General features: G+C 48.7%; 1 protein-coding gene across 12 annotated transcripts in view; it reads left to right on the top strand.

The window, feature by feature from the left end:
- The window catches only part of ZNF618 (zinc finger protein 618), a 148,115-nt gene that overhangs the window by 74,014 nt on the left and 46,473 nt on the right, over positions 1–27,628 (top strand). For 10 of the 12 annotated variants that reach the window (XM_064393927.1, XM_064393926.1, XM_064393918.1 and 7 more), the window contains exons 3-6: positions 3,961–4,217; positions 8,268–8,363; positions 11,333–11,410; positions 18,089–18,127. In XM_064393927.1, coding sequence (XP_064249997.1) covers positions 3,961–4,217; positions 8,268–8,363; positions 11,333–11,410; positions 18,089–18,127 — 470 coding nt within the window. The remainder of the gene's footprint in view (positions 1–3,960; positions 4,218–8,267; positions 8,364–11,332; positions 11,411–18,088; positions 18,128–27,628) is intronic. The other 2 variants (XM_064393922.1, XM_064393925.1) reach the window with 1 other exon arrangement.

The following is a 27,628-nucleotide window of genomic DNA, read 5'->3' as shown; positions in this document are numbered from 1 at the left end:
TACTGGGAATGAAATAAAGCTCTCTGGGTCACCTCCCTGGCTCAGTGCATGTGTGGGTTGGTGCTGTGCATGGTGGAGGCTGTGATGGCTCCTGTCTTCCAAGGAAAACTGGTTCTGCTGGGGCTGTGCACATCCCCCTTTCCATCCTGCTTGAAGCTTTCCAGTGTCAGTAGCTTCCTTTTCCTTCCTACTTTGCTCAGGGATGTTGGTACTCTTTCCCCAGTCTAACCAGGAGGCTTCAACCTCAACCTGCTGTGCCATGAGGGTCATTCCCTGAGCCCAGCTCTCCCCTGGACCCTTGGGAAGATTTATATCCCATTCAGCAACTGAGCTGACTGGTCCTGGTTCTGCTCTAGCTGCAGAAGCATGACCTGGATTTCACAGGGGACCACAGGAAAGTGATGCTCGCTCCTGCTGGGAGAGCTGGATTCCACCACTGCTGCCTCCTCTTCCTCCAAAGTTGTGCAGCCCCAGCTAAGGCACTGAGTGGCTTTTGGAGAGCTCAGCCCTGCTCCCAGGAGTGTCAGTGCTGCCCTCTTTATGGTTTTACTTGTTTTTGAGGGGAGCAGCAGGCTCCTTTCAGGGCTTGTGAGCCATGAAATTATGTAGAAGAAAGATGCTGAAGTATTTGGGGCTGTGTCCTTCTGCACATCAGGGACCTGCTCAGAGTTAGAACATATGGGGCAATGAATTGCTTTCAGTTAATATTTGCAGGGTTAAGTCCCACCTAGGAGCAGACATTCCAGCTGGGAAATTCTTTTCTTGGCAGAGCTGGATCCACAAAGTCGGTGTGCATGAGGGGAGAAAGTTCTGAGGGTCCATTGGTCTGCTCTAATAATTTATATATTCTTCAGCTCCAGGCCACCAAATGTGGCCAGTATACATCTGTACTGAGCCCAGGGACCTGGGGCCAGCCAGACACACAGCTCTGGGTTTGAAAACTCAAAGGGATCTGTTCTCCCTGAGCACATCCTTTGGAAATGGCTGTTCCAGTGGTCCACCATCTGTGCTAATGTTTTGTGCCTCATTTCAGCTGGTTCCAGCTTCCAGCAATGAGCTTGTACTCGACTCTTCCCTGCCAAGTTAAGGCAAGACAGCATTTTCTCCCCATGAAGATGATGATCTGCTGCAATCAAATCATCTTCTAGTCTTCCTTCTGGCATGAGAACCAGACTGGAGCAGTTTGGTCTCACAGAGTCATAAAGTGTCTTTTCCCAGTCTTGAACCATTTCAGTGCTGCATTTTAGAACCATCTTCAGCTTTTCTGATCACCTCTGAAACCTGAAGCTGCTCGCTATGGCTGCAGCACATGGGGAGTGGCTTCACCACAGCTTGAGACAGGGAGAAAATGATCTCCTTCTTCCATCTTGGGCACCTGAACCAAAAATTTGGTCAGTCCTTCAGCTCAGAGCGTGGCTCTCTGTGGTTGCAGTACCATGTGGGTGCATCCACAGTCCTGGGCTGACTGTGCTGCAGCCACTTGTCTTGGGCAGAGCCAGCTACAGAGAGAGATCCACTGGTGGAGTGTCCCATTCACAGCCTTTGCTCTCCACCCCTCCATGGCTCCACCCATAATTTTTAGCAACAGTGGTGTTTAATTTAATTCCAGAGCATGAATAAATCTGTCCCACATCAACAATTTCAGGAGTCCTGTGGAAATGGCTCTCTGTGCAGGAGCAATGCACAGGGAGAACAGCTTTGCCTTGCAGCACAGGGCCTGTTGCTGATTTGGTTTGTGTTTGAATGTGGCCGATGCAAAGCTGGCGTCATCAGAAAGTCATTGTATTCTTGCCCCTTTTATAATCTCCTCAGAAGACTCTAGCCTCAGTCTCATTGCCACTGGTATCAGCTTCTAATCCCAGATCACTTGGCTCATGCCTGGATTTTCCTGTTGCTTTGCCCAGGACTGGCAGGTCCAGGTTGCTGTGCCATGGATAACTGAGCTCTCACTGCCTCTCCCACCTCCAGCCTCGCGTGGGAACTGCCCTGCCTGGCTTTGATCTTCCTCCACAGCCCTTGCTGAGGAAGGAAAGATTTTCCTATCAACCCTATTGTTGCCTTTATCAGTGTTTTGCATTTCACACCCTCTGGGTTTGATTGATCTGGGTTTGATTGCTCTGCAATCAATCCCACTCTTTTCTGATCCCTGAGTATTCTGTGCTCACTGCCTTCCCTTGGAAGGATGCTGGGCCACACCGTGGTGGCTGAGATGGATGGGCCTGTGGCACACCTAATAATATTACCATAAAGACTGTCTGGTTCTCAACCACATCTTCTCTGTCTCAATCCATCTTTCTCACTTGTAAGAGCCCTGTATGATTTTGGGAGCACTGCAGGGGGGAGTATGTGTGAGAAGGCAGGAAATGAGTGGGAAGGCAGGTCAAGGCTAATTCTCTCTGTTTGGGGCTATTAATTGTACATTTCATTCCATAATGAGAATGAAGGGATGAATAATATAGTCTCTGGCAATAGGATGTTCCTGACCCAGTTTGAAATAGTGACTCCATGTCTATGTGGGAGGTTGGGCAGTAATTACTGGAGGATTGTTCTCTCTGTTGCTCTGCTTCCCTCATCCCTGTCCTCCCAGGAGCTCCACACTTTCACTTCCAGTTGCACCATCCAGGTTCCTCTGCAAGCTCCATAACCTGTGTCAGAGCCCACTGCAGGTGTTGGTTCTCTAACATTGTAATTCGTGCTTTGTCCTGACAAACTTTATGATGTTCCAAGCAATGGAATTTTTTTTCTTTGTCACTGTTGCACAATCTAATGATCATCCATAAGTTCAGCCTAATTTTCATTTTATTTTGTTACTTCAGCCTAAAATGTTTTTAAATACCTTTGGCTGTTTGCAGTGTTTACATTACTCTAAATATGTCACAGTGGTTTCTGTTTCTGGGTAGTCTGAGCCATTTTATATTTAGTTCTGATTTCTGCACAAACTGAACCAGCAATTATTTAATCTTTGTATTGCATGGTGGAGTGTATTAAAAACCAGTATGAAAAATTGGGGGTCCATAATGAGTGGTGCTAAAGGAGCTCCACTCATTTCCCCACTCATTTTCCCACTCATATTTCCACATCCTTGACTGGTGGGCTCACACCCCCCTTTGCCTTTTACCACCACACCACCATTGATGTTGTTTTACAGCTTTGAGGTGTCCAGTTTCCTTTTCTTAAAAGGTTTTGAATATTTGTTTAGATTGTTTTCTCCCACAGATTCCCAGCTTTTCTTTCCCAGATGCTATTTAACCTGTTTCTGAGCACAGTGGACCCCCTCTGCCTTTCTCCCTCTATTAGGCTTTCCCTGTCATCCCAAACAGTTGTATCAGTCCATAACGTGGTAGTCTCCCCAAATATCCTCATCTTCCAGATGATCCCCTTTGATCAGCACTGTGTATGTTCAATAAAGCCTCTGAATACCAGGGGATGTCAGGTTGCTTGAAGGGATAAAAGAGAGGATGCAATGGAGGGTGGAGACAGCTCCTAATTAAAAATGTCAGGGAATCATAGAATCGTTTAGGTTGGAAAAGATCTTGAAGATCATCAAGTCTAACTGAATTCAGCAATGCCAGGTCCACCAGCGACCCATGTCCCCAAGTGCCACAGGAGAATATGGCTTTGTCTGTATGGACTAGTGTTGGCAAAATGCCTTCAGGCAGAACGGCTGAAGCTGTGCCCATGGCCTGCTGGCAACCTTGGCAAGTTCTGTGCTCTTTTTTAGGGATCCAGTGTGTTTATGAGTGCTACTGTTGTTTGTGATGATTAAGGTTATTTTCATTACTAGCAAATAATTTTATTGCTTTTGTCTAGTTAAATTTTAATTACTTATCATTACACACATTAATATGCTTCTTTTAAATAACCTGCATAAACCACAGTACCTTGAATTAGGCCCTGGTGAATACAAAAAGAGCACTTGGCATTGAGGATTCACATTCTCTCCTCTCTTTCCCCCTTCAGGGAGTGTTTGAAGAGGAGCCCGCAGAGCCCGAAAGCTGAGGGCTCCGACTCGGTGACATCTCAGTCCTCCCCCAGTGAAGAGGCTGGAATGATGACTGAGGTGAAAGTGAAGACAGAGGTACCAGATGACTACATCGAGGAGGTGATCTGGCAGGATGACACCAAAGATTCCAAGAAGAACATCAAGGATGGGCCGGGGGATGTGCCTGCGGAGATCTGCGTGGTCATCGGCGGCGTGCGCAACCAGCAGACGCTCGGTGAGGCACGGGGCACCATCCCTCAGGGCTGTGGGGACTGGGTGAGGCTCTGGAGAGCTGTGCCTGGACACTCAGCTCTGCTGGAGGTCCCAGAGCCAGGGCGAACACCAATCTTGGGGTGCTGGCTCAGGATTATTGACCTTCTGTGTCTGGTTGCCCCTAAAGGCTCAACCAGGATCTGAAAGAAAAAGCTCCTTATCTTCTTTTGGCATGTTCAGGGACTTGCCCATCAGTCACCTGCAGCACCTGGTGAGCCCAGGGCTGGGGGTGTGTTTGACACATGAGGAACTTGGAAAGGAAAACCTGAGAAACAGCTGAGATGTTTTGAGGGAAGTTGCTCTGAGGAATGTGGATGCTTTCTGTAAATGAGCCTGAGCTCAAGAGCAGGTTTTACAGGTTGCTGTTTGTTTGTTTTCCTGATCACTCCTCAGTTGTGGGAATACTTTTGACTCAGGGCTGGCTATGGTGTGCCCTGTTCAAAACAGTGCTTCCTCTCCCCACCCCACCTCCTGCTGTGATGAGAAGAAGCTTTTTCTTTTTTCTGTGAACATCAAACTGTCCTCTCCTCCTGCTCCAGGGAAGGGGCTTCCTGTGGGAACCTGGCAAGGCACCACTCCTGCACTGTCTCTGTTGTCCCCAGCCTGGAGCAGGTCCCTGCAGTGCCTCTGAGATCCAAAGGCACTTGCTAATAAAAAGAAAGAAGAGCAGTTGGACCAGGTTTCCTTTAAGGGACTCAGGAGAAGGCTGATTTGAGCTGCCCAGCATTGCACTTGGGGTTGGTTTGTCCTCCAGGGGGAGAGAAAAGAGGAATCGATGTTGCATTTTCTCCTGGGTTTTGCTGATCATTATCCATACTGCTGGAAAGAAACCCAGAAGATGTCCTTAGCTGGTGATTGTCCCAGAAGCATCGTTGTCCTCCTTTTCACCACAGGACAGCCACTAAGAACAGCAGGGCAGGAGGTCAGTGCTATCTGTGCAGGTCTAGAGAAAGCCTAAGAAGTCCAAAACTATTTCTGATATAAAGATTTTACAATATGGAAGAAATACTCTGTGTATTTTCAGAGTTTTTGTGCCTCTGCAACTCTTGATCATTACATGGGCACAGCTGAAAAGCATCCCTGCTGCCCTGGGAGGGAGAGGTGGAGCTGTGACTGATGGGCAGCAATGGGAGCTTCTCCTCCAGCCACGGCCACCAGCTCTTGGTGAAAGCATCTGCAGGTTGGCTGTTTGTCCCACAGGACCCTCTTCTTGCCACAGCTCCTGACTGGGCAGCAGCAGCTGCTCTGCAGTCGGTGTCCTCTGGCAATGCTGCTTGCCAGCTGAGTTTGGCTGCATTGCTGTGCAGTGGGGAGGGGGCTTTTGCTCTTGGCTGACTTGGATGGACTGGAGGGGAGGCCAGTAAGGAGCTGCTGAGGGCTGAGATTGTTCAGCTGCAGCAGAGCAGACTGAGGGGAGAGCTCACCAGGGATTGCAGCTCCTTGCAAGGGACAGCTCCCATCTCTGCTCTGGGACAGGGACAGGAGCCAGGGCACGGCTGGGGCTGGGCCAGGGCAGCTCAGGCTGGAGCTCAGGGCAAGGCTCTTCCCCCAGAGGGTGCTGGCACTGCCCAGGCTCCCCAGGGAATGGGCACGGCCCCGAGGCTGCCAGAGCTCCAGGAGCCTTTGGCCAGCGCTGCCAGGGATGCCCAGGGTGGGGTTGGTGGGGGGGGCTGGGCAGGGACAGGGCTGGGCTGGGTGATCCTGGTGGGTCCCTTCAGCTGGGGCTGTTCCATGGTTCTGTGATTCTGTGTTGTCCCTGCTGAGAGCATTGGGGACAGAGTGGTGTGAGGGGGACACTCACAATGTATGGTCACTGTGGGGAGAGGGACAGATTCATTGACCAGTTACAAATGGTGGCTGAAAGTCATATAAACTGGAGACTTGTCTGGAAGGGTCTTTTCCAGTGAAACACACCTTGTATTGGTCATTGTAAAACCTGGGCTTCTTTAAAGGCAGTTTGGTCTGGAGGTGATGGGGTTGGTGCCAATTCCTTTGTGAACAGAGTCTGAAGTGCCTCTGTCTGCCATTCACATGACCTCGTTTTTGGGGAGGTGGCTCTGAATAACTCCTGTTTGGCCATCAGGTCCTGTGCTGTGTGCACAGCCCGTGGTGCCCAGCTCCTTGTGTTTGCGGAGCTTTGGCACCTGTCCCCCCATGGAAATCACACACGGGCACTGTGCCCATCTCTGCACACACCAGGGTACCTCTCACCAGGAATGTGCCCCATGTGCCACTGCTCCACTAGCCATTCCAGCTGCTGCACTGGCCATTTCACTTCTTCACTGGCCATTCCAGCTGCTGCACTGGAGCAGCCCAGAAGTGTGACCTGCTGATGCTGCTGGTGCCTCCTGCCTTTGGAGCAAAGGCTTTGTGACTCTGCTGCTGCTCCCAGCACTTCCAGGAGCTTTCCTTGCCCTGGGATCTGGGAGCCCTGTGTCTGAATCCCCTCCTGCATGCAGACAGGCGAGCCCTTGGTAGGATTTTGTTCACCTTCATAGGGAAGCTGAGATTGGAGGTGTTGAAAATGGTTATTTTAATAGCATATCCTGATGAAGTGGTGACTCAGGAGTGAATGAACCCCTCTCCTGTGTGGAATTGCTGACCCGCAGCCTGTCTCCTTTCAGGGGGTGCTGGGGACAGTTGGTTATATGGGGGATGTGTTTGAGCTGGGACCATGGTGCTGAAGGGCACATGTGGCTCCAAGTGACAGCTTTCCTGCAGGGCTCAGCCTTGGGATGTGGCTGAAATGCACATTACGAGATTTATGTCTCTTTTCTGAGTCACACATCTGCTCTATTTATATTTTAGTTGTCACTTGGAGCAATTTATAAAAGGGATTCCCAGCTCAGTTGCTGCTATTCCCTTGCAGTGTTTACATCAAACCAGGCCTTGTGTTTTTTGCCTCCTGTTTGCACCAGCTCCTGTCTCTCCTGGCACTCCAGACTCTGCCTCCATCCATGTGGAGCATCCCAAACCCCATGGGGGCTGGAAGGGGCTGTACTGGGTGGGATGGTTGGGGGCAGTGGCCACAGTCCCCAACCAAAGAGCTGTTCATGGGTTTGGACCGTTTTCCTTTCAGCTGCTTTTCCACAGAAGTCTTTCAGTCCTGTAGGATCCCCCTCAGGGGAAGCCAGTGGAGAGGTTGGCTCTCAGCTGGCTCCTGTCAGCTGCAGCTGCTGTGGATCCCCTGCTCCCCCCTGCACCCCCCTGGACCCCCACGGTACGCTGGCTGTCCCAGCCCTGCGGTGGGGGTTCCTGCCCTGCACAGCTCAGGGGTGCCACATTTCCTGTTCTCTTCTTTCTTCTGGCAAGATTCACGTGCTGACCTCAGGCCAGGGGCACTTGAAGAGCCATAGCACGTGGATACTTCTCAGGGCAGGGAAGTCAGGGCAGAGAAGCACAGAAGCCCCATGGAGCTGTCTGGAGAGGAGAGGAAAAGCAAAGGGCACCTGTGTTGTAACTGGGGAGAAAGAGGGGGAGACTGTTTATCAGATGTAGATCATTTCCTCCTGTTGGGACTAGCATCAGATCAGTATTTGTGTCCTGGAAGATCGAGTTATCTGCGAGCTGATCAGGAGAAGTTTGATACAGGAATCCTTAAGCTCTCAATCTGCTCTCCCAATCTGGTGCTTTACAAGGAACATTTTGGAGAGGACTTTTCCAGTAATGCATTAAATCAGAAATGTTTCTGAGAAAGAGTGAAGAGAGAATCCTTCTGCTCTGAGCCTCTCTGTCCACCTCCCAGGCACACATTGGGTTCATGCCATGGTGCTGATATTTCACTTGCTGAGCTGCTCAGCATATGAAATTCAAGAGCACTTTGTATTCTCCCTGGTGAGGTAAAATAGTACTGCAGAAGCCTTAAGAAATTCTGTGAGACCTCTGACATCTTGTCAGGAAGCCACAGGGACAGATGGGTCTTGGAAGTTTTTAATAGGATTCAGCCATCATTATTCCTTGGAAATGCATCCACTTTAAGGGCTTTTTTCTGATTTCTTTTTGCACAATTTAGATGGAAAAGCAGTGGAACGTGACTCTTCCGTTGGATATACACGAAATCGATATTCAGGGACCTGGATTTTTGACCATGCATTGAGATACACGTCCGGTATGTGATGGAAGGGTGTGAAAGTCTAACCAGGGCTCAGGGAGCAAAGGAAGCTCTGGAAGCAATGGGTGCATTGCCCAGATTCCAGCTGCAAGGCTCAGGAAAAGCCTGGCCCAACTGAGTGCACCAACTAACCCCAAACCTTCCCCACCTCCCCTCCTGCTACCACTGACCTGCATGACACACCTGAGGGGACAAGGACCTCGCTGCGGGTGTCCAAGGCCATGTGGGCATGTTCTCTGCAAGGCCTTAACACACAGTGATGTCCTTCTTCCTCCTCTTCACCTTTCCTCCCCTCTAACAACACATTTTTAGTGGCAAGTCACCCCTCCTTTCTCTAACGTGAGGGCCTGTGGTGAGCTGAGCACACAGCTGTGGCTGCTGAGCTGTGTCTCTGCCTCAGGTCTGGAACAAACCTCCCTCACAACCTCCCCAACTCCCTGTGCTCCTGGGCCACTGCTCTACCACAGAGCAGAGGGTGAGTGCAGGTGTCCCCCTCAAGGTTGACTCCAACCTTCCCTGGGTTGCACTTGAGGCCTGGGAGCTCCAGGACACCTGCACAAAAGCCCTGGCCTGGGACACGTGGTCCCTCAGCTCCTCAGCTCCTGCCCCTGGTGTCCAGCACAGCCCCTGCATGAGGGCTGCAGCCCCTGCTCGGCTTCACAGTGCAGAAGGAAGGCACTGCACAGTTACCTGCACAGCTGACCTTCCTGGAGCACTTCTGCACAGCCAGTGCATTTATGTGCCATAGACTGTCTCCAGAGGAAGTAGGGAATACAATAAAAATGGGGCAAAAAAATCAGCCTAGAGCTCCTCATTGTGTTTGACCTGTTTGCACCAACTCGCAGAATCACAAAATGCTTTGGGCTGGAAGGGACCTGCCATGGCAGGGACACCTCCCACTGTCCCAGGCTGCTCCAAGCCCTGTACAGCCTGCCCTTGGGCACTGCCAGGGATCCAGGGGCAGCCACAGCTGCTCTGGGCACCCTGTGCCAGGGCCTGCCCACCCTCCCAGGGAACAACTCCTAATTCCCAATATCCCATCCATCCCTGCCCTCTGGCAGTGGGAGCCATTCCCTGTGTCCTGTCCCTCCATGCCTTGTCCCCAGTCCCTCTCCAGCTCTCCTGGTGTCCCTTTAGGCCCTGGAAGAGGCTCTGAGTCTTCCAGCCCTGTGATTAACTCAGTGGCCTCCTCTGGAGCCATTCCAACTCTTCCTAGTGCTCCATGTGCAGCCAGCACTGTTGGGATGTGGGTGGGCATCAGTCTCATCCTGCTGTTGGTTCAGCTGAACCTCAGCTGTGCTCGGGGCTCCTGTTTGCAGGGCCCAGGGCATGGTGAGTGCTCTCCTCTGCTGCTTTGGGGCTCTAGCTCCAAGAGTTTTCAGAATAGAATTTTGGAGGTTGGTGGTGAAATAATCAGTCCCTGAGCACAGGAAGTGAGGGCTGGCAAACGCTGCTGACGTGCTGATAGCCCAGGTTTCACTCAGGCAGCCTGTGAAGAGTGACCACAGGTGGTGACTGTCCCACAGATGTATATCTATATAAAATACAGTGAGCTGTGATCATAAAAATGCTCTGGAGCAGATCAGATACAGCCAAGTGCCTGTGCTATCAGAATATGGAGTATTTTTTCAGCTGGGTGCTCTGGTGTATCGGACTGTGGCAAATAGCCTCTTTCAGCACCAGTGACAACTGAGCCTCCCCAGCTCAGGTGTGCTGTCTGTGATGGACAGGGAGTTCAGGGCTCTGACACTCTAAGGGGGGTGTTTTCTTCCCAAGCTGTGAGAATGGGACAGGGGAATGCTGTTCAGAGAGCACCCTGGGTTTGTTCCTGGCTAGAGCTCACTTTGAGTAGCTCCAGGTGAGTATTGCTGTGAAATGCTGTTTTGGGAATGTTTATCTGGATGTGTGTCAATGTTTTTGTTCTTGTTTGTGGCTCCTCCCTGAGTTTTGCTGTTTGGCATGGTCAGAAAAAGATTTTTTCAAGGTTGTGTGAGGAAAGGTGCATGGAAATGAAATTCTGCATTCAAATTAATTCAGCCCTTTTTTCTCCCACCTCCTCTTCAGTCAAGTGATGCTCTCACCCTCTCCAAAGAGCACCAAGGGGATCCCAGTTCCACAGCTCTGGTGGACAGTTAAGAAATGCAGTGCATTCTGAGCAAATAAGAGCCTGGAAAATGACTTTATAGCCTGTGCAACAAAGTCAAGTAGGAAAAAAAGAGATTGAATCAACTCAAGTAACAAATCTAAGGAAATTTCTGTCTGCCTGTTCAATAACAGAAGAGTCTAAATTCATGGCATAACTTCATCATTACAAATGGTTCTCCCAGCTCTTTTCCTCTGGTTTCATTTCAAATGACTGTTTGCAGATGTGTGTTTTCTGGAATTAGAGACACAAATTGAGAAGAGGGACTACTGTGGTCATGTGCTTTTCCTTAAAAAGGGCAAAAGTTCTATTTGTATCTATTTGGTTTCCTCTGGGTGGATATTTACCAAATCTCTGTGGGTTTCTTGGGAAATTTGTACATTGTGCATTTCTTGAGAAATTTTGAAAACTCCAGGCCTCAAGATAACATATTGCCTTCTTTTTTCAGTTGAAAAGGATTTTTTCCCAGCTACTAGGAACTTACTGAAAAGTAATTCAAGGTTATTTCTGTCCATAGGAAACATTAGTCATTATTATAAAATTATAAGTCAGGCTATTTTGAGAGTGGCCCTTTCACGTTAGCAAAGTTAAAAAGATACACTGAAAATGTAAGTTCAGGGTAATATGCCAAGGGATCTTAAATAAGGCTGACAGACAGAATAGTGTCTGGGATAGTGATTTCCTGCATTTATCTCCATGAACCTTCCAAAAATTACTTTGCTGTCAGGTGCACCCTTTTGCTCGCAGTTTTTGGACCAGTGTGCAGGGAGGCTGTTTTCCTGGTCTCTCATAGTGATGTGTGCTTCTCTCTCTTGTTTTTCAGGGTCTTACGAGTGTGGAATATGTGGGAAGAAATACAAGTATTACAACTGTTTCCAGACCCATGTGCGAGCACACAGAGGTATCTCAGTCCTGCTGCAATCTCGGGAATCCTGGGATAACGCAGATTCAGGGCAGCTCAGGCTGGAGCTCAGGGCAAGGCTCTTCCCCAGAGGGTGCTGGCACTGCCCAGGCTCCCCAGGGAATGGGCACGGCCCCGAGGCTGCCAGAGCTCCAGGAGCCTTTGGCCAGCGCTGCCAGGGATGCCCAGGGTGGGGTTGTTGGGGTGTCTGGGCAGGGACAGAAGTTTCACACCTGGATGATCCTGGTGGGTCCCTTCCAGGATATTCTGTGATTTTAGGTCTATTTTCAGGAAGGTCTTGAAGCTCTGCTGCTTCCCTGGTCACCAGTAATTCTTCTCTGGGCTTTCCTACTGAAAGGGGCCCAGTGATAAACTTTGGGGCTGTCTCAGCTTTGTGGCTCTTTACTCCAGCAAAATTTCTCCCCAGGTCAGGAGCAGCTCCTGTGTTCAGGGCAGTATTTGATGCCCAGGGCTGTTGAGGGCATCCCTGTGTGCAGGGGGAGCTCAGATCTCAGAGTTTCTCCTGGCATGTCCCATTGCCAGCAGTGTGGTGGCATCTCCCTGAGGTGCTCTGCACTTCTGCCCAGCTGGGAGTTCCATCCACCCCTGAGAAGTCAGCCTGGGAGGATAGAAATCAGAAATGGGCATCGTGACTGCTGTATTTTTATGTTCAAATCAAAATGCTCCTTGAGCTGCCCCTGTGCCCGTGCTGTCAGCTGAGGTCACTTCCCAAATGCACTGTGTGTGTGAAAAGTCTCACGCTTGGTCAGGAGTGGCTTGATCTGGGTTTTCTCTAAGACTGAACAACCCAATGTTGCTTAATTGCAGAAATGTGAAAGTTTGAGGTGGTGTATTCAATCAAAGTGTAGTTTGCAGGATTTGTAGCTCTGAAATACCAGAACAGCAGGGACTGCAAACCAGCTCCTCCTGAGCCTTTCTCTGGGTTTGTCTCCTGTCCCTGAGGTGAACTGTGCCAGGCTGGCAGGAGCATCTTCTTCAGCTCCTCAGGTGTAACCAGTGGTTGAAAATCCAGGAGTAATGAAGGCTGATACTAAGTTTTAAATGCTCAAACTCTCAAAAGTCAGCACATGCACAGCTGAGAAGTGTTCATCCTTAACTGCTCAGAGTTTGTCATGGTCTCATAACACATCCTTAACTGCATGGTTGCATATTCCTTGTGTGCTGTTTAATATCACAGAGCTGCCTCTGTATTTCTGGATACACAGAATTGTTTTTCCATGCTGGTATTTCTTTTCTAAATACCAACGAAATTCCTTAAAGTCCTTTAAATGTAGCTTCAAGTAGCTTCACTCTGCGGCTTAAGGAAAAAAATCCTAAAATAACAGGGATAGGCTTTACCATTACATCACAGCATTGCAATAATTTTGCAATAATAATTGGAGTATTTAAATGTGGGACAAGGATTGCTTTTATTTTACTTCTCTTCCCCAAGCACCATGGGATCTTTAATTCAGCTGGAATTTTAGGATCTGTTAGTATGATGTCATCTCCGAGTGTGTGATCTAATTAATTCGTATTCATTTATATTTTGATAATAAAATTAAGCAATATATTAAATTTTATGGGTGCATCAACATAGACCTGTACATTTGATATCCATAGTTTTGGCATTAACTCAGCGGAGACATGACTTTACCTTTTGCTTCCAAGGTCTTTGTCATGTGTAGTTGCAGAAGATGAAAATTTTCAAAATTCTGAATGTGGAAATTTATCACTAATTCTCACATCAGTGATGGAGTAACAGAATTTATATCTGTGATACTTAGAAAGTGTTGGTTTATGTTACTGTAACTGGATTCATGTAGTAGTAACATTCAAAGTGCATCCAAATTGCTTTAAGACAATAAAAATACAAATGAGTTATTTATTCATCTACACTCTGCAGCAAGAAATGAAACTGCAAACATGATGCAGCTCTGGTAGTGGGATTTTCCCAGGGAGCTGAGGCACTGGGCAGAGTGTGCCTGGCTGCAGAGGAATAACCTGCAGTGAAAGGTTAAGGATGGGCAGGAAAAAAGAAGGAAGGATTCTTTGGAGGAAAGCCCTGTGTGATAATATCCACTGTGAGTTGTGCACAGACTGGACCAGGAATGGTGCTGGGATGGCAGAACACTGCAGGAGTGAAGGGGATTTTTGTGAAAGATGCTTTTATTGTCCCAAGGCTTCACGGAGGAGAAGGACAAACGTGGGATAATGTGGTGGGATTGCTGCCCTGAGGGTGTACCCTGCACGTTCCTGCTCTCCCTGTGATCTCCAGTCCGTGTCTCACATCCAGTGCCAGGGCACTGGCAGCCAGCTCTCCCAGGGCTGCTTTGCTGGAAGCACTGCAATGTGAGCTCCCTTGGCCCAGCCCGTGCAGTTCTCAGCTGCCAGAAACTCCAGTCCTGAATCTTTCAGTCGTTTCTTTCTGGCTGGGCAAGGGAGGAGAGGACTGCAATGGCAGAACCTGGATTCTCTCTTTGCAGGATGGTGCCAGCCATGGTTTTCCCAAAGGTCTGGCCACCCATCAGTCACATAACACCTGCCTTTCCCAAAGCTGGACTGATCCTGGGAGACTCCCCAGCTCAGCATCAGAGGAGCTAGAACAAACTGAGGCCCTTTTCTTCTCTTTAGGTTTTTTGGCCATTCCAGCAGCAATAGCTGCTGTTTGTGATTTGCTGAAGGATACACTCCATCCCAGGCCTCTGCTTTCTGCTTGTCTGTGTCACTAATAGGCTTTGGGATGGTGCTGCAGGTGACAGAGCAGGAGACAGAAAAGGCTCAGGCCAGGAGAGAGCAGAGAAATTGGTGTTGATCTGCTTTGGACCTTTGTGGCATCTGTGTCACCAGCCTGTCTGTCACTATTCAGTGACACATAATGCAAGGTTTGGGGGCCTCAAGTTGTCCTTGCTTTCACCTGAGGTTATTTCTGAGCTGGTTTTTGTGTCCAGGGGCCCACCTGAGCCTTACAGCAGCAGGAACGTCTGTCACCCTCTCTGTTTGTGCAGCCGATCTGTGCTTATCCACTGCTTGTTTTGCCCTGTGCAGAACTTACTGTCTTCTCATCCTTTGAGCTGTTGAGCTCCATATGAAGAGTTTTGCCCTGGCAAGATCAAAGATTTTTCTTTGCAATGAGCATTTTTTGGAGAAATTTCATGGATTTTTTTATAGCTGTACCTGCCTCCACTCCAGCTCTCTGTGGCAGAGAAGCTGTGTTGGAGGTGACCCATGTTCTTGAGGCTGATTTCTTTTCTTGTCTGCCTTCAGGAGCAGGGGAGTTTATATTATAAAACAGGGCATTTTCTTTGTTTATTGAGCCTTCCCTGTGGTGCTGAGCATTGGCTGGAGAATTTCAGGCAGTGACTGCTTTGGCAGTTTGCAGAAGGGCTGAGGCAGCTCTGCTTCAGGACGTGCTGCCTCACAGGGACAAGTTCCCATTCTGCTTTCCCCCGAAAGCCGAGATCCAGGCACGGAAATCCCCGTGTAAGGGTTCTGCAAAGAACCAGAAACGTAGGTAAGAAATTTCTCCACTGTGTTTCATTGAGGAAGAAAGGAAAAGGTCGTGTTCCTTCCCCTTTGCCTCCCCAAAACTCACAAATAAAGAAGAAACCCAACAAAAAAGTTATGTTGTGGAGCTGAAAGGCTCCTTTGTGAGCTGCTCTGAGCCCTGCAGGATCCCATCTCCTTCCTCCTGCTGGAGTTCAGCTGGAGTGGAGGGGCTGCACATTCCCAGTGCCGATGGAAGGCTCTGTCCCAAATGTTACTGCTTCGCCTACACGCAACCCAGGGCTTAAAAATGTTTTGCTTACGGTGCTTTTATTTTAGCTGTATGGGGTTTTTCAGGTCATTAAAAGGTTTGGATTGCCTTCAGGAGTTAGTCAGCTAGAAAGTTCTGCTTTGTACGGTTGGGTCGTGTTTAAGCAACATGAGCAGCAAAGCATCTGCATGTTTTGAGTCAGAAAAATTATTTCACTTTTAGATAACTCAAAAAAAAAAAAAAGGCTGAAATTGCTTTATTAGACTTTCAAACAGCAAATTTATAAACCTTTGGGCTGAGGCCAAGCAAGGGAGATTTGTACCCAAAGGAGAATTCTTCCAAAAGAAAAGAAAGAAAATAGCAAGGCTCAAGTTTAACCCTCGCAGGATATATTGCCTCTAGCCCAAGAATTGGTGGAAGTTCTCTGTTTCCAGATAAGCTTTTCTGGGCTGACTGATGATTTTGCTCAGGTTGTTTTTCATTATTATTTATTTACATTATAAGTTGTTGCATTGCCTCCCTCCAAGCCCCTCAGCTCTGCATGTCCTCCCCACAGGGCTGTGCCAGCCGAGGGCTGAGCTGCCCTCACCAGAACAGATCCTGGATGCTCTGAGTGGGGCTGGATTCTTCAGGCCAAGTTTTGAGTTTCACCAGTTGTTAAAAAACTTCTCAAAGCTTTTCAAGTTTCAGATTAATGTTTTCCAAGAATGGGTTCTGCTCAATTCAAAAAATATGAAAAGGAAGATGACTCATTCAAATGGTGAATATGGAAAAATGCTTTTTTCCAAAGTGCACATTTTTTGGAGTCTGAGTTAAAGTGGTTCTGTCACTGAAAGGATTTTGAGGTGAGGAGTACAAAACTAGTAGAGGAATAACCATCCCTGAGGAGAGACAGTGTTCTTGAGCCATAGAAAGTTGGGGTTCATTTGTTTATTTGTTACTGAAAATTCCAGATGATTTTGGGGAAGTTCTTTGCCCTCTGCCCTGCATCCCAAGATCCATTTTTCCCGTGCACATTTACCAGTCTGCAGCAGATACTCGTATGAGATGCAGAAAGTTTCTTGGGACAGAAGAGTTAACTGGCCCATTTTCTAGCTTCCCTGCCCACCTCCCTATTCTTACTGACTTTTGCAACTTTCTCAGAAATTTTTCTTTTGTTTCACAACTGGAATTACTTGGTGTGACCTCAAAGGTAATATAGAGTGGGCTGTAAGGGGATTTTTAGTTGGTAATTTTTAAATTCATGAATACTTTAGTCTATCTATGACTAAGGGTAACAACATTTCTTGACGCAGTTCAGGAATGGCTGTTCCTCAAATTTTGTGTGTTGCCTGATTCTTGTTAAATTTGACTAAAGTACTTTTAAAAGCTATTTAAATACTGCATATATTTTATGATTTGTTCATGCTGTTGCTTGTGACCACCAGGACAGCAATTTGCATAAATCTATTGTGCCATAGCTGCTTTTCCTTGAATGATGGGTGAGAATTGAAACAAGTAGCAGCTGTGGAAAAACCCTGGGCTTTGCTGTCGAGGTTCTGCATCTGATACTGAGGGTTTCTAATCTGCCCGAGTTTATGACGTTGTGCCAAATTAATACCGTTGCCTAGAAGAATGATCTAATCAGGCAGGTTAATCAAGTAGAAATGTACAAATTCACAAACCCACAATCATTTGTTTTTATTATTTTTAAGAAATAAGGAAATTAAATTCAAACAGTGCTCATTACTTAAGGTTGAAAATTTTAAATTCAAAAACGCTGTGCCATTCTGCAGCTGTGGTTTCCAGCGCAGTGCAAGCATCATTCCAACAGACATATGGAATATTTTGCCACGCAGTTACATTATTAGATAATGTGACATACAGTATATGTAATTTAGGATGAATATGAAACACTTCAAACTGGCTTGGAAATCCTAATCGTTTATGATACTTGACTTGTAACTTTGGGGTTTGTTTTCCAGCTCACAGCTTTGCCTGTTGCATTCATTTAGGGCTTGAACATGATTTTTGCTGTCTGCTTTTGCAGTCCCACACACTACAGTGGAGGGAGCTTTCTCTCCCTTCTTTCCACATCTGCCTTCAGTAAGACCAGGATAGAATCACCCTGGGGGAATTCTTGTGGCCCATCTCTTGTGGAGGCTTTGCCATCACTGCCTGTGAGGCAGGCACGGTGGTAGAGCCGGCTGTGCCAAATCCCACAGGAGCAGAGCCGGGTGCGCTGTTCACTGCTCCCTCTCCTGGGTTGACAGCACTTACCTCTTGCCTGTTAAAAAATCGTGTCCAGAGGAGGCCACGGAGCTGCTCTGAGGACTGGAGCCCTCTGCTCTGGAGCCAGGCTGGAGAGCTGGGGGTGCTCACCTGGAGAGGAGAAGCTCCATGGAGACCTCAGAGCCCCTTGCAGGGCCTGGAAGGGCTCCAGGAGAGCTGGAGAGGGACTGGGGACAAGGCATGGAGGGACAGGACACAGGGAATGGCTCCCACTGCCAGAGGGCAGGGATGGATGGGATATTGGGAATTAGGAATTGTTCCCTGGGAGGGTGGGCAGGCCCTGGCACAGGGTGCCCAGAGCAGCTGTGGCTGCCCCTGGATCCCTGGCAGTGCCCAGGCCAGGCTGGACAGGGCTGGGAGCAGCCTGGGACAGTGGGAAGTGTCACTGCCCATGGCAGGGGTGGAACGAAATGGGCTTTAATGTCCCTTCCAGCCCAGACCATTATATGACCGTGGGCAGCTGCGCTTTAATCACGAGCCCTTGTTGGCCATGTCTGCCCTCTCAGCCCCTCAGGGTCCGCTCCGTCCCGCGAGGAGCCGGGCGGGCCGGGCAGAGCGGCGGAGAGGAGAGCGAGCGAGTGAGCGAGGGGGGGCGCTGGGGGCCGGGGCAGAGCAGCGGCGGATCTAAGCGCTGCTCTTTCTCTTTGCAGACACTGAAGCTGCCTCAGGGGAAGGAGCCTCACAAGGCAGTAAGTACGGCGGGGCGCGAGGGGCCGGATGCGGCGGGGTCCCGCTCCCCGAGGGCCCCGCGGGGCCGTACCGCAGGCGGCCGGCAGGGGGCGGCCCCGCCGCGGAGATTGCGGCGGCGCCGGGCGGCGGGGCAGAGCGGGCGGGCACGGCGGGGCCGCGGGCACGGCTCGGGGTCTCTCACGGCACGGCGGGGCCGCTGCTCACGGCCTGGGGGGTCTCTCCTCACGGCTTTGGGGGTCTCTCGGGCACGGGGGCGCGCCCCTCACGGCCCAGCAGCTCGGAGGGTTGTCGCTTTCTCCCCCGCGAAGGGGACGCGGTGTCCCGGGAGCTGCCCGGTGAGCGCTATGAGGGCACCACGAGCGGAGCTCCCCCTGCCTCCTTTGCCGGGGAGGGGCAGGGCACTGCCAGCCTCTAGCGGCGTCCAGCCCTGTGTGATTTTTAAACCCTAAACCTGCAGTCTGGGGTGTGTGCCCCAGCCCCGGGGAGGGAGAGCCAGAGCCGGCCCAAGGCTGAGAGAGGGCCGGGGCAGAGGTGGCGCCCGAGGGAGCTCGGGGCACACTCATGGCCGCTGTGAGGGTGGGTGGGAAGGTGGGGCCAGGCAGTTGCTGGTGTCGGGAGAACTGAGAGATAATGGGCATGAAGCGGAGAGAAGAGAGGTTGAGGCTGTTTAGGAGACCAGCCTGGGTAAAGTCCCAAGTAACCAGGACTGAGCTTGGAGCAGACTCAGCTTTGAGCAGGAGGTCAGAGCAGAGATCTCCTGAGGGCTCTGTCCACCTGGGTTATCTCTGTCTTAGGTGAGAGCCATGATTCCCCCTGGAAAGGTGAGTTCCCAATATTGGTGGTTGCAGACAGCAGTTTGGAAGCACCAGACTTACCCTGTGTGGGTTTAGAAATGTTAGATAATAGTAAGAAAAATAAAAAGTACAACCAGACTACCTTTTCTGAACTCTTTCTTCACTGTGCTCTGTGATAGGTGCATAATTGGCATTAGCATGGGGGGGTCTTGGCTTTCTGTCTGCAAAAGGAAGCAGGACTGACTTCACTGCAGGTGGGGAATGGAGGTCCTCAGCCCTGAGCTGAAACATCTCAGTAGCTAGCAGCCATCTCACATCTGTGTACACACAGTGTACTGCTCACAGGGGAGGCTGGGCTCTGCAGCTGAGCCTTTCCCTTGACAGAGTCCAGCTCTGCGCAGGGCACGGAAACTCCTTCCCAGCCTCCTGTCACCTCCTTTGGTGTCTCTCTTTCAGCCATTGCTCAGCTGCCTGTTGGTGTTTTACATACTTTGAGGCTTTCCAGGCTCATCTCCTGGCTCCCTTGCTCTGAATTTTGCTGGCAGGCATGGCTATGTTCCGGGCTAGGCTGTGTGCATCCTGGGCTTGCTGTTTGGGTATTGGGTACTTTTGCCAGAGCTTGGGAACCACCTTGTGCAAAGAAAGATTTGGGTTTTCTCCATAAGTCGGCTTCTCCCTTTCCAACCTGTTGTGGGAAGTTTTTTGGCTGGAAAAGATAGGGCAGAGTGAGGTGTGAAGCGAGAAAAAGACATGAGGGCTCACACCTTTGCTGTGTGGGCAGGCTCGATGTTGTTCGAGCTATAGAAGGATTTCTGTGGATGTAAATGCCTCTTCTGTGGTGTCTGAGTCCTGGAGAGGGGGAGAAGGGAACATCATGGGCAGAAGTCTGGGAGAGAACAACGAGAAGCAGCTGCTCCCTACACCTGCCTCCCGAGGAGTTGCTTTGGTGGCACTGGAGATGGAGCAGGGAGCAGTAGGAGGGGCAGGAACTGCTTCCATCTTCATGCAGGGTCCAACCCCATTCCCTGTGCAGGAATTACTTTTTACCTTCCACACTCATATCCCAAAATCGTCTCATCTAGCTGAAAGAGATGGAAGTCACCAGAACTGGGAGATGGGGAATGGTGGGGGAGCAGAAGCAGAAGAAGGATCCACCATGGCCATGCCCTGCTGGAGGGACAGCCTGGACATGTCACCTGTCCTGCAGAGTGGATGTGAGACTGCTGGGTGGTGCTGCTGTGCCTAAGTGCACATGGTTGTAATTTCCTGACAGAACCATCTTCCTTTTCCCTCTTCATGCTGCAGTGAAACAACTCAGCTCTCTTCTTTCCTCCCTGTGCCTTCCTCTCTGAGGCTGGATTAAATCCCTGGCCTACCTTCATTGCTTCTGCATGTCTTTTCTCATTTTTCCACTCAATGGCTCTCTTGTTTCCTTGTCAGTCTGTTTGCTCCTCATTATATTTTAGGAATTTTTTATTTATCTTTCCTTTCCTGCTATTTTTGCTTTGCCCGCTGCTGCACTGCTGTTTCTCTGTGACCCAGTCTGCCTGTTTACACACTCTCTCTTACAGATGTCTGCATTGTTCCAGTCTTCCTCTGCTATTTCTATCTCATTGGGAACTGCTGCATTCATGGTCTCTGCAGGCATGGTTTGCTGCCCTCTCCCAAAATTTCTCAGTATTTAAGGGATACAGGAAAGTGTTTTCTCTCCTGTGCTTCTCTGTGGGGCATGGATTGCATCCATCCTGAACCTGTGAGTGAGGAGTCCCTGGACCAGCAGTGGGGCCCTGGATTGGTTCATAATAACTGCACAATAACTACATTATATGACATTACAAAACATGACACACATTTGTGATGTGTGTTCACATCACAAACTGCAGGCTTGGAAAAGCTGATCAGATTTTCTCCATGGTCACTTGCTGGAGCCAGCTGATACTCACAGCCACCAGTGGTCACCCAAGGAGTGTTGGTGAAGGCAGCCTTGTGTGCCAGGTGACATCTCAGCTGCTGCCTGTGCAGAGCACCTGGGCTGTGCTCTGTTCCTGGGCTGCCCTGGAACAGCAGCTCTGTGGTGGGAGGCAAAGTCTGGGTGTGCAAGCCTGGGCTGTGGAAGCATGAGGGACTGACTTGGGGGTGAGGCCCAGTGTGCCCTTGCCTTCAGGTCTGAGGGGCTGTGATCAGGGGGGCTGTTGGGGAAGGCCCATCCTGGCCATTTTTCTTCCTGGGAGGAAGGGAGCTGGGGGGCCAGCTGGGACTCAGCTGAGAGCTGTTGTTTGTTCTCTGCCTGAAGAGGAGACAGTGGTGTTTCGACTTTCCAGTTGTGAAAGAACTTTGAAGACTCACTTGAGGAAAAACTGTTGCATTTAGTTGGTTATTTTCAGTCTTTGGGGTTTATAGTCAATAGATGGTGTCTCTGGGACTCCCTTTATTTTTTTGGATGCATTCTTGCAGAGCCACAGCTCTGTGGTGGTGAGGAGGGGATGTGCTCACAGGGACACGTCTGCATGGCTTTGGGAGCTCCTTTTTGAGCCTTGGCTCATGGTCCAAGACCACAATTCCCACATGAGAGAGAAGAAAACAATGCAACCCACAGTGCTAATGTGTTAAAGAGACTTGTCTGACTGCTACCAACTTTAACTGGCAGGGATGAGGAAAAGAAGAGGGGATTGTGAAAAAACTGTCTATTTAATATCTTTTTCTAGACAGGTGTGGCTAGTTTGACACCTGGTCACTGACTGTTCCCATATAAGAGTCTGGAGGTCTTTTCTGAGATGCTCATACGCCTGTGTGGTTTGCTCCAGACTCTGGGAAGTCCTCAGGGAAAGTGTTTGGGTTGGGTCTGTGCTCTCCTTCTCCATAGGAATTCCAGTCATGTTTAGGGGAGTTACCAACTGGAACAAACAGTCTCCCTCCTGCTGCTCACATTCCATTAGACATTCTTGGCACCAGGACAGGTTGATGAATAAACCCAGGGGCAAGAGGGGGTCCAGGGCCCTGTGGGGGCAGGGACACTGCTGAGGCTGATCTGGTGTTTGCACTGTTCCAGGCTGTGGGGTGGGCTGTGTGCACTGGGTGCTGTCCAGTGGGTTGTGTTCAGTGCACATGTCCCAGGTTGGGGACACAGCTACAGAATCACAGAGGGCAGGGTTGGATGGAATATTGGGAAGCGATTGTTCCCTGGGAGGGTGGGGAGGCCCTGGCATGGGCAGGCCGTGGCACAGGGTGCCCAGAGCAGCTGTGGCTGCCCCTGGATCCCTGGCAGTGCCCAAGGCCAGGCTGGACACTGGGGCTTGGAGCAGCCTGGGACAGTGGGAGGTGTCCCTGCCCATGACAGGGGGTGGAACAAGGTGATCTTTAGACGTCCCTTCCACTGGGATTCTGATTCTGGCTGGAACATTCAGCCTGTTGAAGTGTGGTGCCATCCTTTTCTGTGTAGGAAAGAGGAGCTTATATACAGGAGCATCTTCAGAGTAACCATAACTGGCTTGCAGAACTTGAAGGGGAACTGAGTTTTAGGGCTGCCCATGAAGTTCACCTGAGAGTGTGTAGGCACCAGGGCTTTGCTCTGCCTGCTCACTGCTGCTCTTTCTCACAGTGCTTTATCTCTTCAGACCAGCCCAGGGCAGAACTCAGGTTGCTCTGGCAAATGTTAATATGACACGTGCCTCATTTCACCTCAGCAATGGCCTTTCAATGCCAAAATACCAAATGTTAACAGATACAGCAGGTAGTGCTCCCAGTCCATAGTAGTTCTAAGCCCTTTGCCTGGCTGAGCCTGGGATCACTTCCCAGAGGAGTTTGGAATTCTGTAGGCAGGCAGGAAGCAGCAGGATAGAAAGAAAGTGACTTGCCAGAGGCAACAAAGGGGTGAGTGTCATTGGAATAAAGTGCAGGTCCCTGGGCTTGCAGCCCAGTTAGTGCTGGGCACAATGCTTGGATTGCAGTTCTGTGCCCTGGGAAAGAAACCAGAAAATGCACAGGGAAGTGGGCAGGAAGGATTGCTAAAAGCTGAAGGTATCTCAGAGTACAGCTGATGCATTAACATCAGGTATAGTCAGTCTGGTTAGTGGCCTGTGACTTCATGAGTGTTCTTCCAGGGGAGAATTCCCGAATCTGGGGGAGCAGTGCTGATTGATATTCTAGGGAAGAATCCTGTCATTACTGGGTTCTTTAAATAAAGCACTGTTAAAAGTGGGAAGAATCAGGATGTGGTGCTTTCGGGAGCCTTGATCTCCAGCGTGTCAGTCAGGCTGGCTGAATCAGGACAGCTTGCTGACAGTGGGGGTTGAGTGTGAGTTCTCCCTGGTGACACTTTTTTTGAGGGCCATCACAAGCAAGCTGCAGTTTAAAGCAGGCTGTGCTCCCAGGCTGTACTGTGACACCATCTGGGGGATGGGCAGGAAAACAACGTGGAAAAAGAGCTTCCCTACAAGCCACTTCTACTGCTCTGCTTGCTTCCATGCCTCGGCTGTTGCAGTTGTTCCTAAGACATTTCAGGGACATTTGCTGGAGGCTGGGAGACACTCATGGTTGTTTGGTGGTAGATCCCAGCCCTTCTGTCTCCATTTCCTGCTTCTGTGTACCTGCAGTTCTGTTCAAGAGGCACAGCTGGATTTTGTGCTGTTCCTCACAAGCAGATCCCAGTGCTGATCCTGCCAGCAGGTTAATCCTGCACAGCTCTCCAGTCACCTCCCCGTTTTGGGAGATGCTTCAGAGCCCAGCGTACAGATCCTGTCTGTAAGCCCAGAGCATCCCTGCCAGCCTCCCTCTTTCGTGCCTGAAATCCTGGCATAAACAGGGGCAGCTGTCAGAGAATATTAATGCTCACTGTGACCAGCCCCACAGACTGGAAACTCCTGGGCTACACCCCACAAAATCCCACCTGATCTCAAATAACACAACCTGATTTTTCTTTGTGTCTCTTGGCTTTTCTGTTGTGTTGAGCCCCCTTTTCTTGCTTGACAGTAATTTTTGAAAATCACAAATATCATCTCACAGGTGAGGATATATTTGGGTGTTTCAGACCACCCTCAGGCTGCAGGAGAAGCAAAATGTGGTCATTGGAATTTGTCACACAATGCCACCACACAGCCTGATGAGCAGCTCAGGAGCAAATCCCAAGGAAGGCAGGGATGCACAGCACCTGCTGCAGTGTCACAGGGTTAAAAAGAACTGCTTTTAAGGATAAATAGGGTGGCAGGAGGTGCCAAAATTATCTTCAGAATAAGTACTTTGAAAATTTAATAAAATATATGTATTTAATATAAAGACATCCTGAATTTACTTTCTTCTTCCCCATTTGTAGCTGCTCATACCTATTGTGTGTACCTGGGTGCTGGGCTAAGACAGGACAGTTGGTGGGAGGGGGTCACTAATGTTCACTGGATCTAAGGATTTTGTAGGCAGCAAACAGAACATTTTCCTTTCCAGTTTCTCAGCCAGATGCCCTCAAACTCACCACCTGGGCACAGGTATACACCTATGTGTGTCTCCACTGCACTTACAGTGAGCAAAAAAAGAAAGTGGAATTTTTTTTTCCCCAAGACCGAATATGCAGTAAATATTTCAGAATCCCATAAATAAAAAAGATTGATCTGATCTTTTAAAAACATATTCCCCTTTGGGTTCTGACTAAGTGTGAGAAAGTTCAGCCTAAGAAAGAATTTATTTGGAAAAGCAGTGAAAGGTTAGAAGCAGGGATGTGGGCTGGAATACGCCTTGCAAATGTTAACTGTGGAGGCACAGTGCTAACGCCTCGCATGTGCAAAAACATTTGGAGGGTTGTGAATTTAAACCATGAAATTAATATAGTCAAAATTAAGGTTTTCTTGCCCACACCTTACTCATACAGGATATGGTGTTTGTAAAGTTCTGACAGGGATAGGAAGATGCGGAGGTGGTTTGCTGGTGTTAATTTATGGTTGAGGAAGAACATTTAGCATCTCTGTTTCTTGATTAATCTGCAACATAAATGTTTCCTTAAAGTAAATGTAACTTTTGATTTCTTTTACTTTCTGGGGGGTAGCAGAGCAAAGCCCAGGAAGTTGCTTTGTTGTGCTCACTGACACTTCCCCAGTGAAAAGTGTAATACAGTGTGTGCTCTGTGTGTGCACACCCACGTGCAGCCACCATGGTGACCCATGAATCATTTACAACTGCCTGATTCATTTTCCCAGTGCTCTTATTTAATAATTCTCCTGCTCCTCGGGGAGAACTGTAAAAATGGATTTTATTTTCCTAATGTGTTTGCATTTTAAGTAGGCAAAGTCTCTTTAGATTCCCATTTGCCAAACAAGATCTGCACGTGTAAGTGACCAATGGGCTAAGACCAAGGATGAAAAATTTCAGTGCAAGAGGAAGAATTAAGAAAATAATAAGAAACTTAGTTCAGGGATTTGCAGTGGGAAGAAATTTTGAGTTTAAAACCCGAGCTATTGGAGGTACTTATCCCCAGATGGGGATGGTCAGGCTGGAGCTCAGGGCAAGGCTCTTCCCCCAGAGGGTGCTGGCACTGCCCAGGCTCCCCAGGGAATGGGCACGGCCCCGAGGCTGCCAGAGCTCCAGGAGCCTTTGGCCAGCGCTGCCAGGGATGCCCAGGGTGGGGTTGTTGGGGGTCTGGGCAGGGACAGGGGCTGGGCTGGGTGATCCCTGTGGGTCCCTTGAAACCCACAATATTTTGTAATTCTGTGACCTGTCCTCTATCTGAGGTGGGTGAAATTTGGAACAGTTCCTGGATATCCAGTGTCCTAAAGATGTACTCAGGAACAGGACACACACTGGAGGGTTTGATGTGCTGCAAGTCCTGCAGTTCCGTAGCTCTGGAGAGGAGCAGTGTCTCTCTGGGTAGTTTTAATCAGAGATTTTAGAAGAGGAGCTTTTCAAGTTGTCTAAAATTCTGTGAACTTCAGATGATCTTATATAGAAAATTGCTAATATGCAATTCTTTCTCAGATGCTGCACAAATAGACCATGTTTACAGAAATCTGGATGTTGATATTTAGAAACAAATCTCTTACAAAGTTCCTAGGCAGGAAAATTATAGAGAAATATATTTATTTCAATAAAAAGAGGATAAGATTTTTAGTAATACCAGACTGTTCTGGTCATCCCTCAGTTTGTCCTCAGATTCCATGAGAGTTTTAGTGAAGGCAGAAATACATCTCTGGTATATCCAGTGCAGGATGCACTTTCCATCCTCCAATGTGGGTTGGAATTTAGCGATAGAAGAGGTGTACAACAGCCATACCAGGGATTATTCCAAATTCTTCTTTCAGCCTGATCTTTTTCTGTTCAGCTGCTTGTTGGCATCTCAGCAATGTTGAACCTGAATAGCAAATAAACCCATACACCTTCAGTATTTTAAGTATTTGAATTCTCAGTAGCTTCCCTCCTAAGGATCTTCCTAACCAGAAAGGCAGAGGAATACAGGGATCACCTTCCCCACACCTTCTGCTTTCAGCCTAAGTAGGGTTGGTGTTCTTGATTGCCTCAAGATTGTGGGTAGGAGGATCCTGCATCCTCCTGGCTTAATTTAATTTCATTTTGTTCATTAAGAGGTTTTATGGAGTCAGGATCTCTTCTTCAATGCTGCTCAGTCATTTAACTAACACTTCTTCTTTCCACTTTGGAAACCAGGCAGTGATAATCCACATGAATTCCCATCTGGAAATCACAGTATGAATAAAATTTCTAGTCCTGGACAAATTAATAGGAAAAAGTCAGGCGAGGTTTGCTTTTCTTTTATGAAACTCTCAGTGCTACATCATTTAATCCAAGCAGTTGTGAGACAGATGAATGGTGTGTTCCCAGCCAAACCATTTTTACTCCAGAAGGGGCTTTAAAATCAAATTGTGTTTATTGTGTGTTATGCAGAACTCCACAGTGTGGACTGAATGGACTTCTTCACTTGAGATGGAACTTCAGATCCTTATTGATAGAAAGATAAATCTTTCCTCATTTACAGGTTATGTAGGTTCAAGTACAGCTGTTTTTTTAATTGTGCAAATTGAGGTAGTCATTGTCAGATTGCTGGGAGTAACACCTTAAGACACTGATTAGACCATTCTTTACCTTATCCTTATTTACACTTTGAATTTACACAAAAAGAACCCTGCCCTGCCCTGAAGTGACACCAGAATGAGGCAGCATGAGACAGGATCTGCTCATGTTGTTATGTTGTCTCGTGTGTCTGAATTCTATCATGGAGCCTCAATATCCGGCTCCATTATGCTGATTTGGGGGATAATTGCAAAATATTAATATTTTTGCTTTAAATGGCTGATATTTGCTGTCGTTTGGAATCAACCTGAGTATACTTTTAACTGAGGGAGAAGGAAATTCTTTGACGTGTAACATCCTGAGAATGTCTCTCAGCATCCAGTAAGTAGTGTCCAAAACACCTTTTCCCCAAAACATTTTTAAAAAAAGTAATAGAGTTTCTGACCATCAGACTATTCTGAACAAGGGTTCATTCTCTCAAAAATTAAACCAGGATATTCCCCTCTGCAGGGAAATTCCTGGTAGTCTGGCATCAAGTTTCCAAACCTGGTAGGATTACATCCAGGCCTGGATGGTGTGCAGTGAAATCTCCGTTGTGATACATTCAGCTGACACGTGGTTTCAATAAAATATCACAGAATTTATAGATTCCTCTGGCCACCGACTTGAAAGCTTAAAAACTGCTGTGGGTAATTCAACCCTGTA

Source organism: Passer domesticus, chromosome 18, assembly GCF_036417665.1.
Source record: "Passer domesticus isolate bPasDom1 chromosome 18, bPasDom1.hap1, whole genome shotgun sequence".
NCBI lineage: Eukaryota > Metazoa > Chordata > Aves > Passeriformes > Passeridae > Passer > Passer domesticus.
This window is presented reverse-complemented; position numbering and strand designations above follow the sequence as displayed.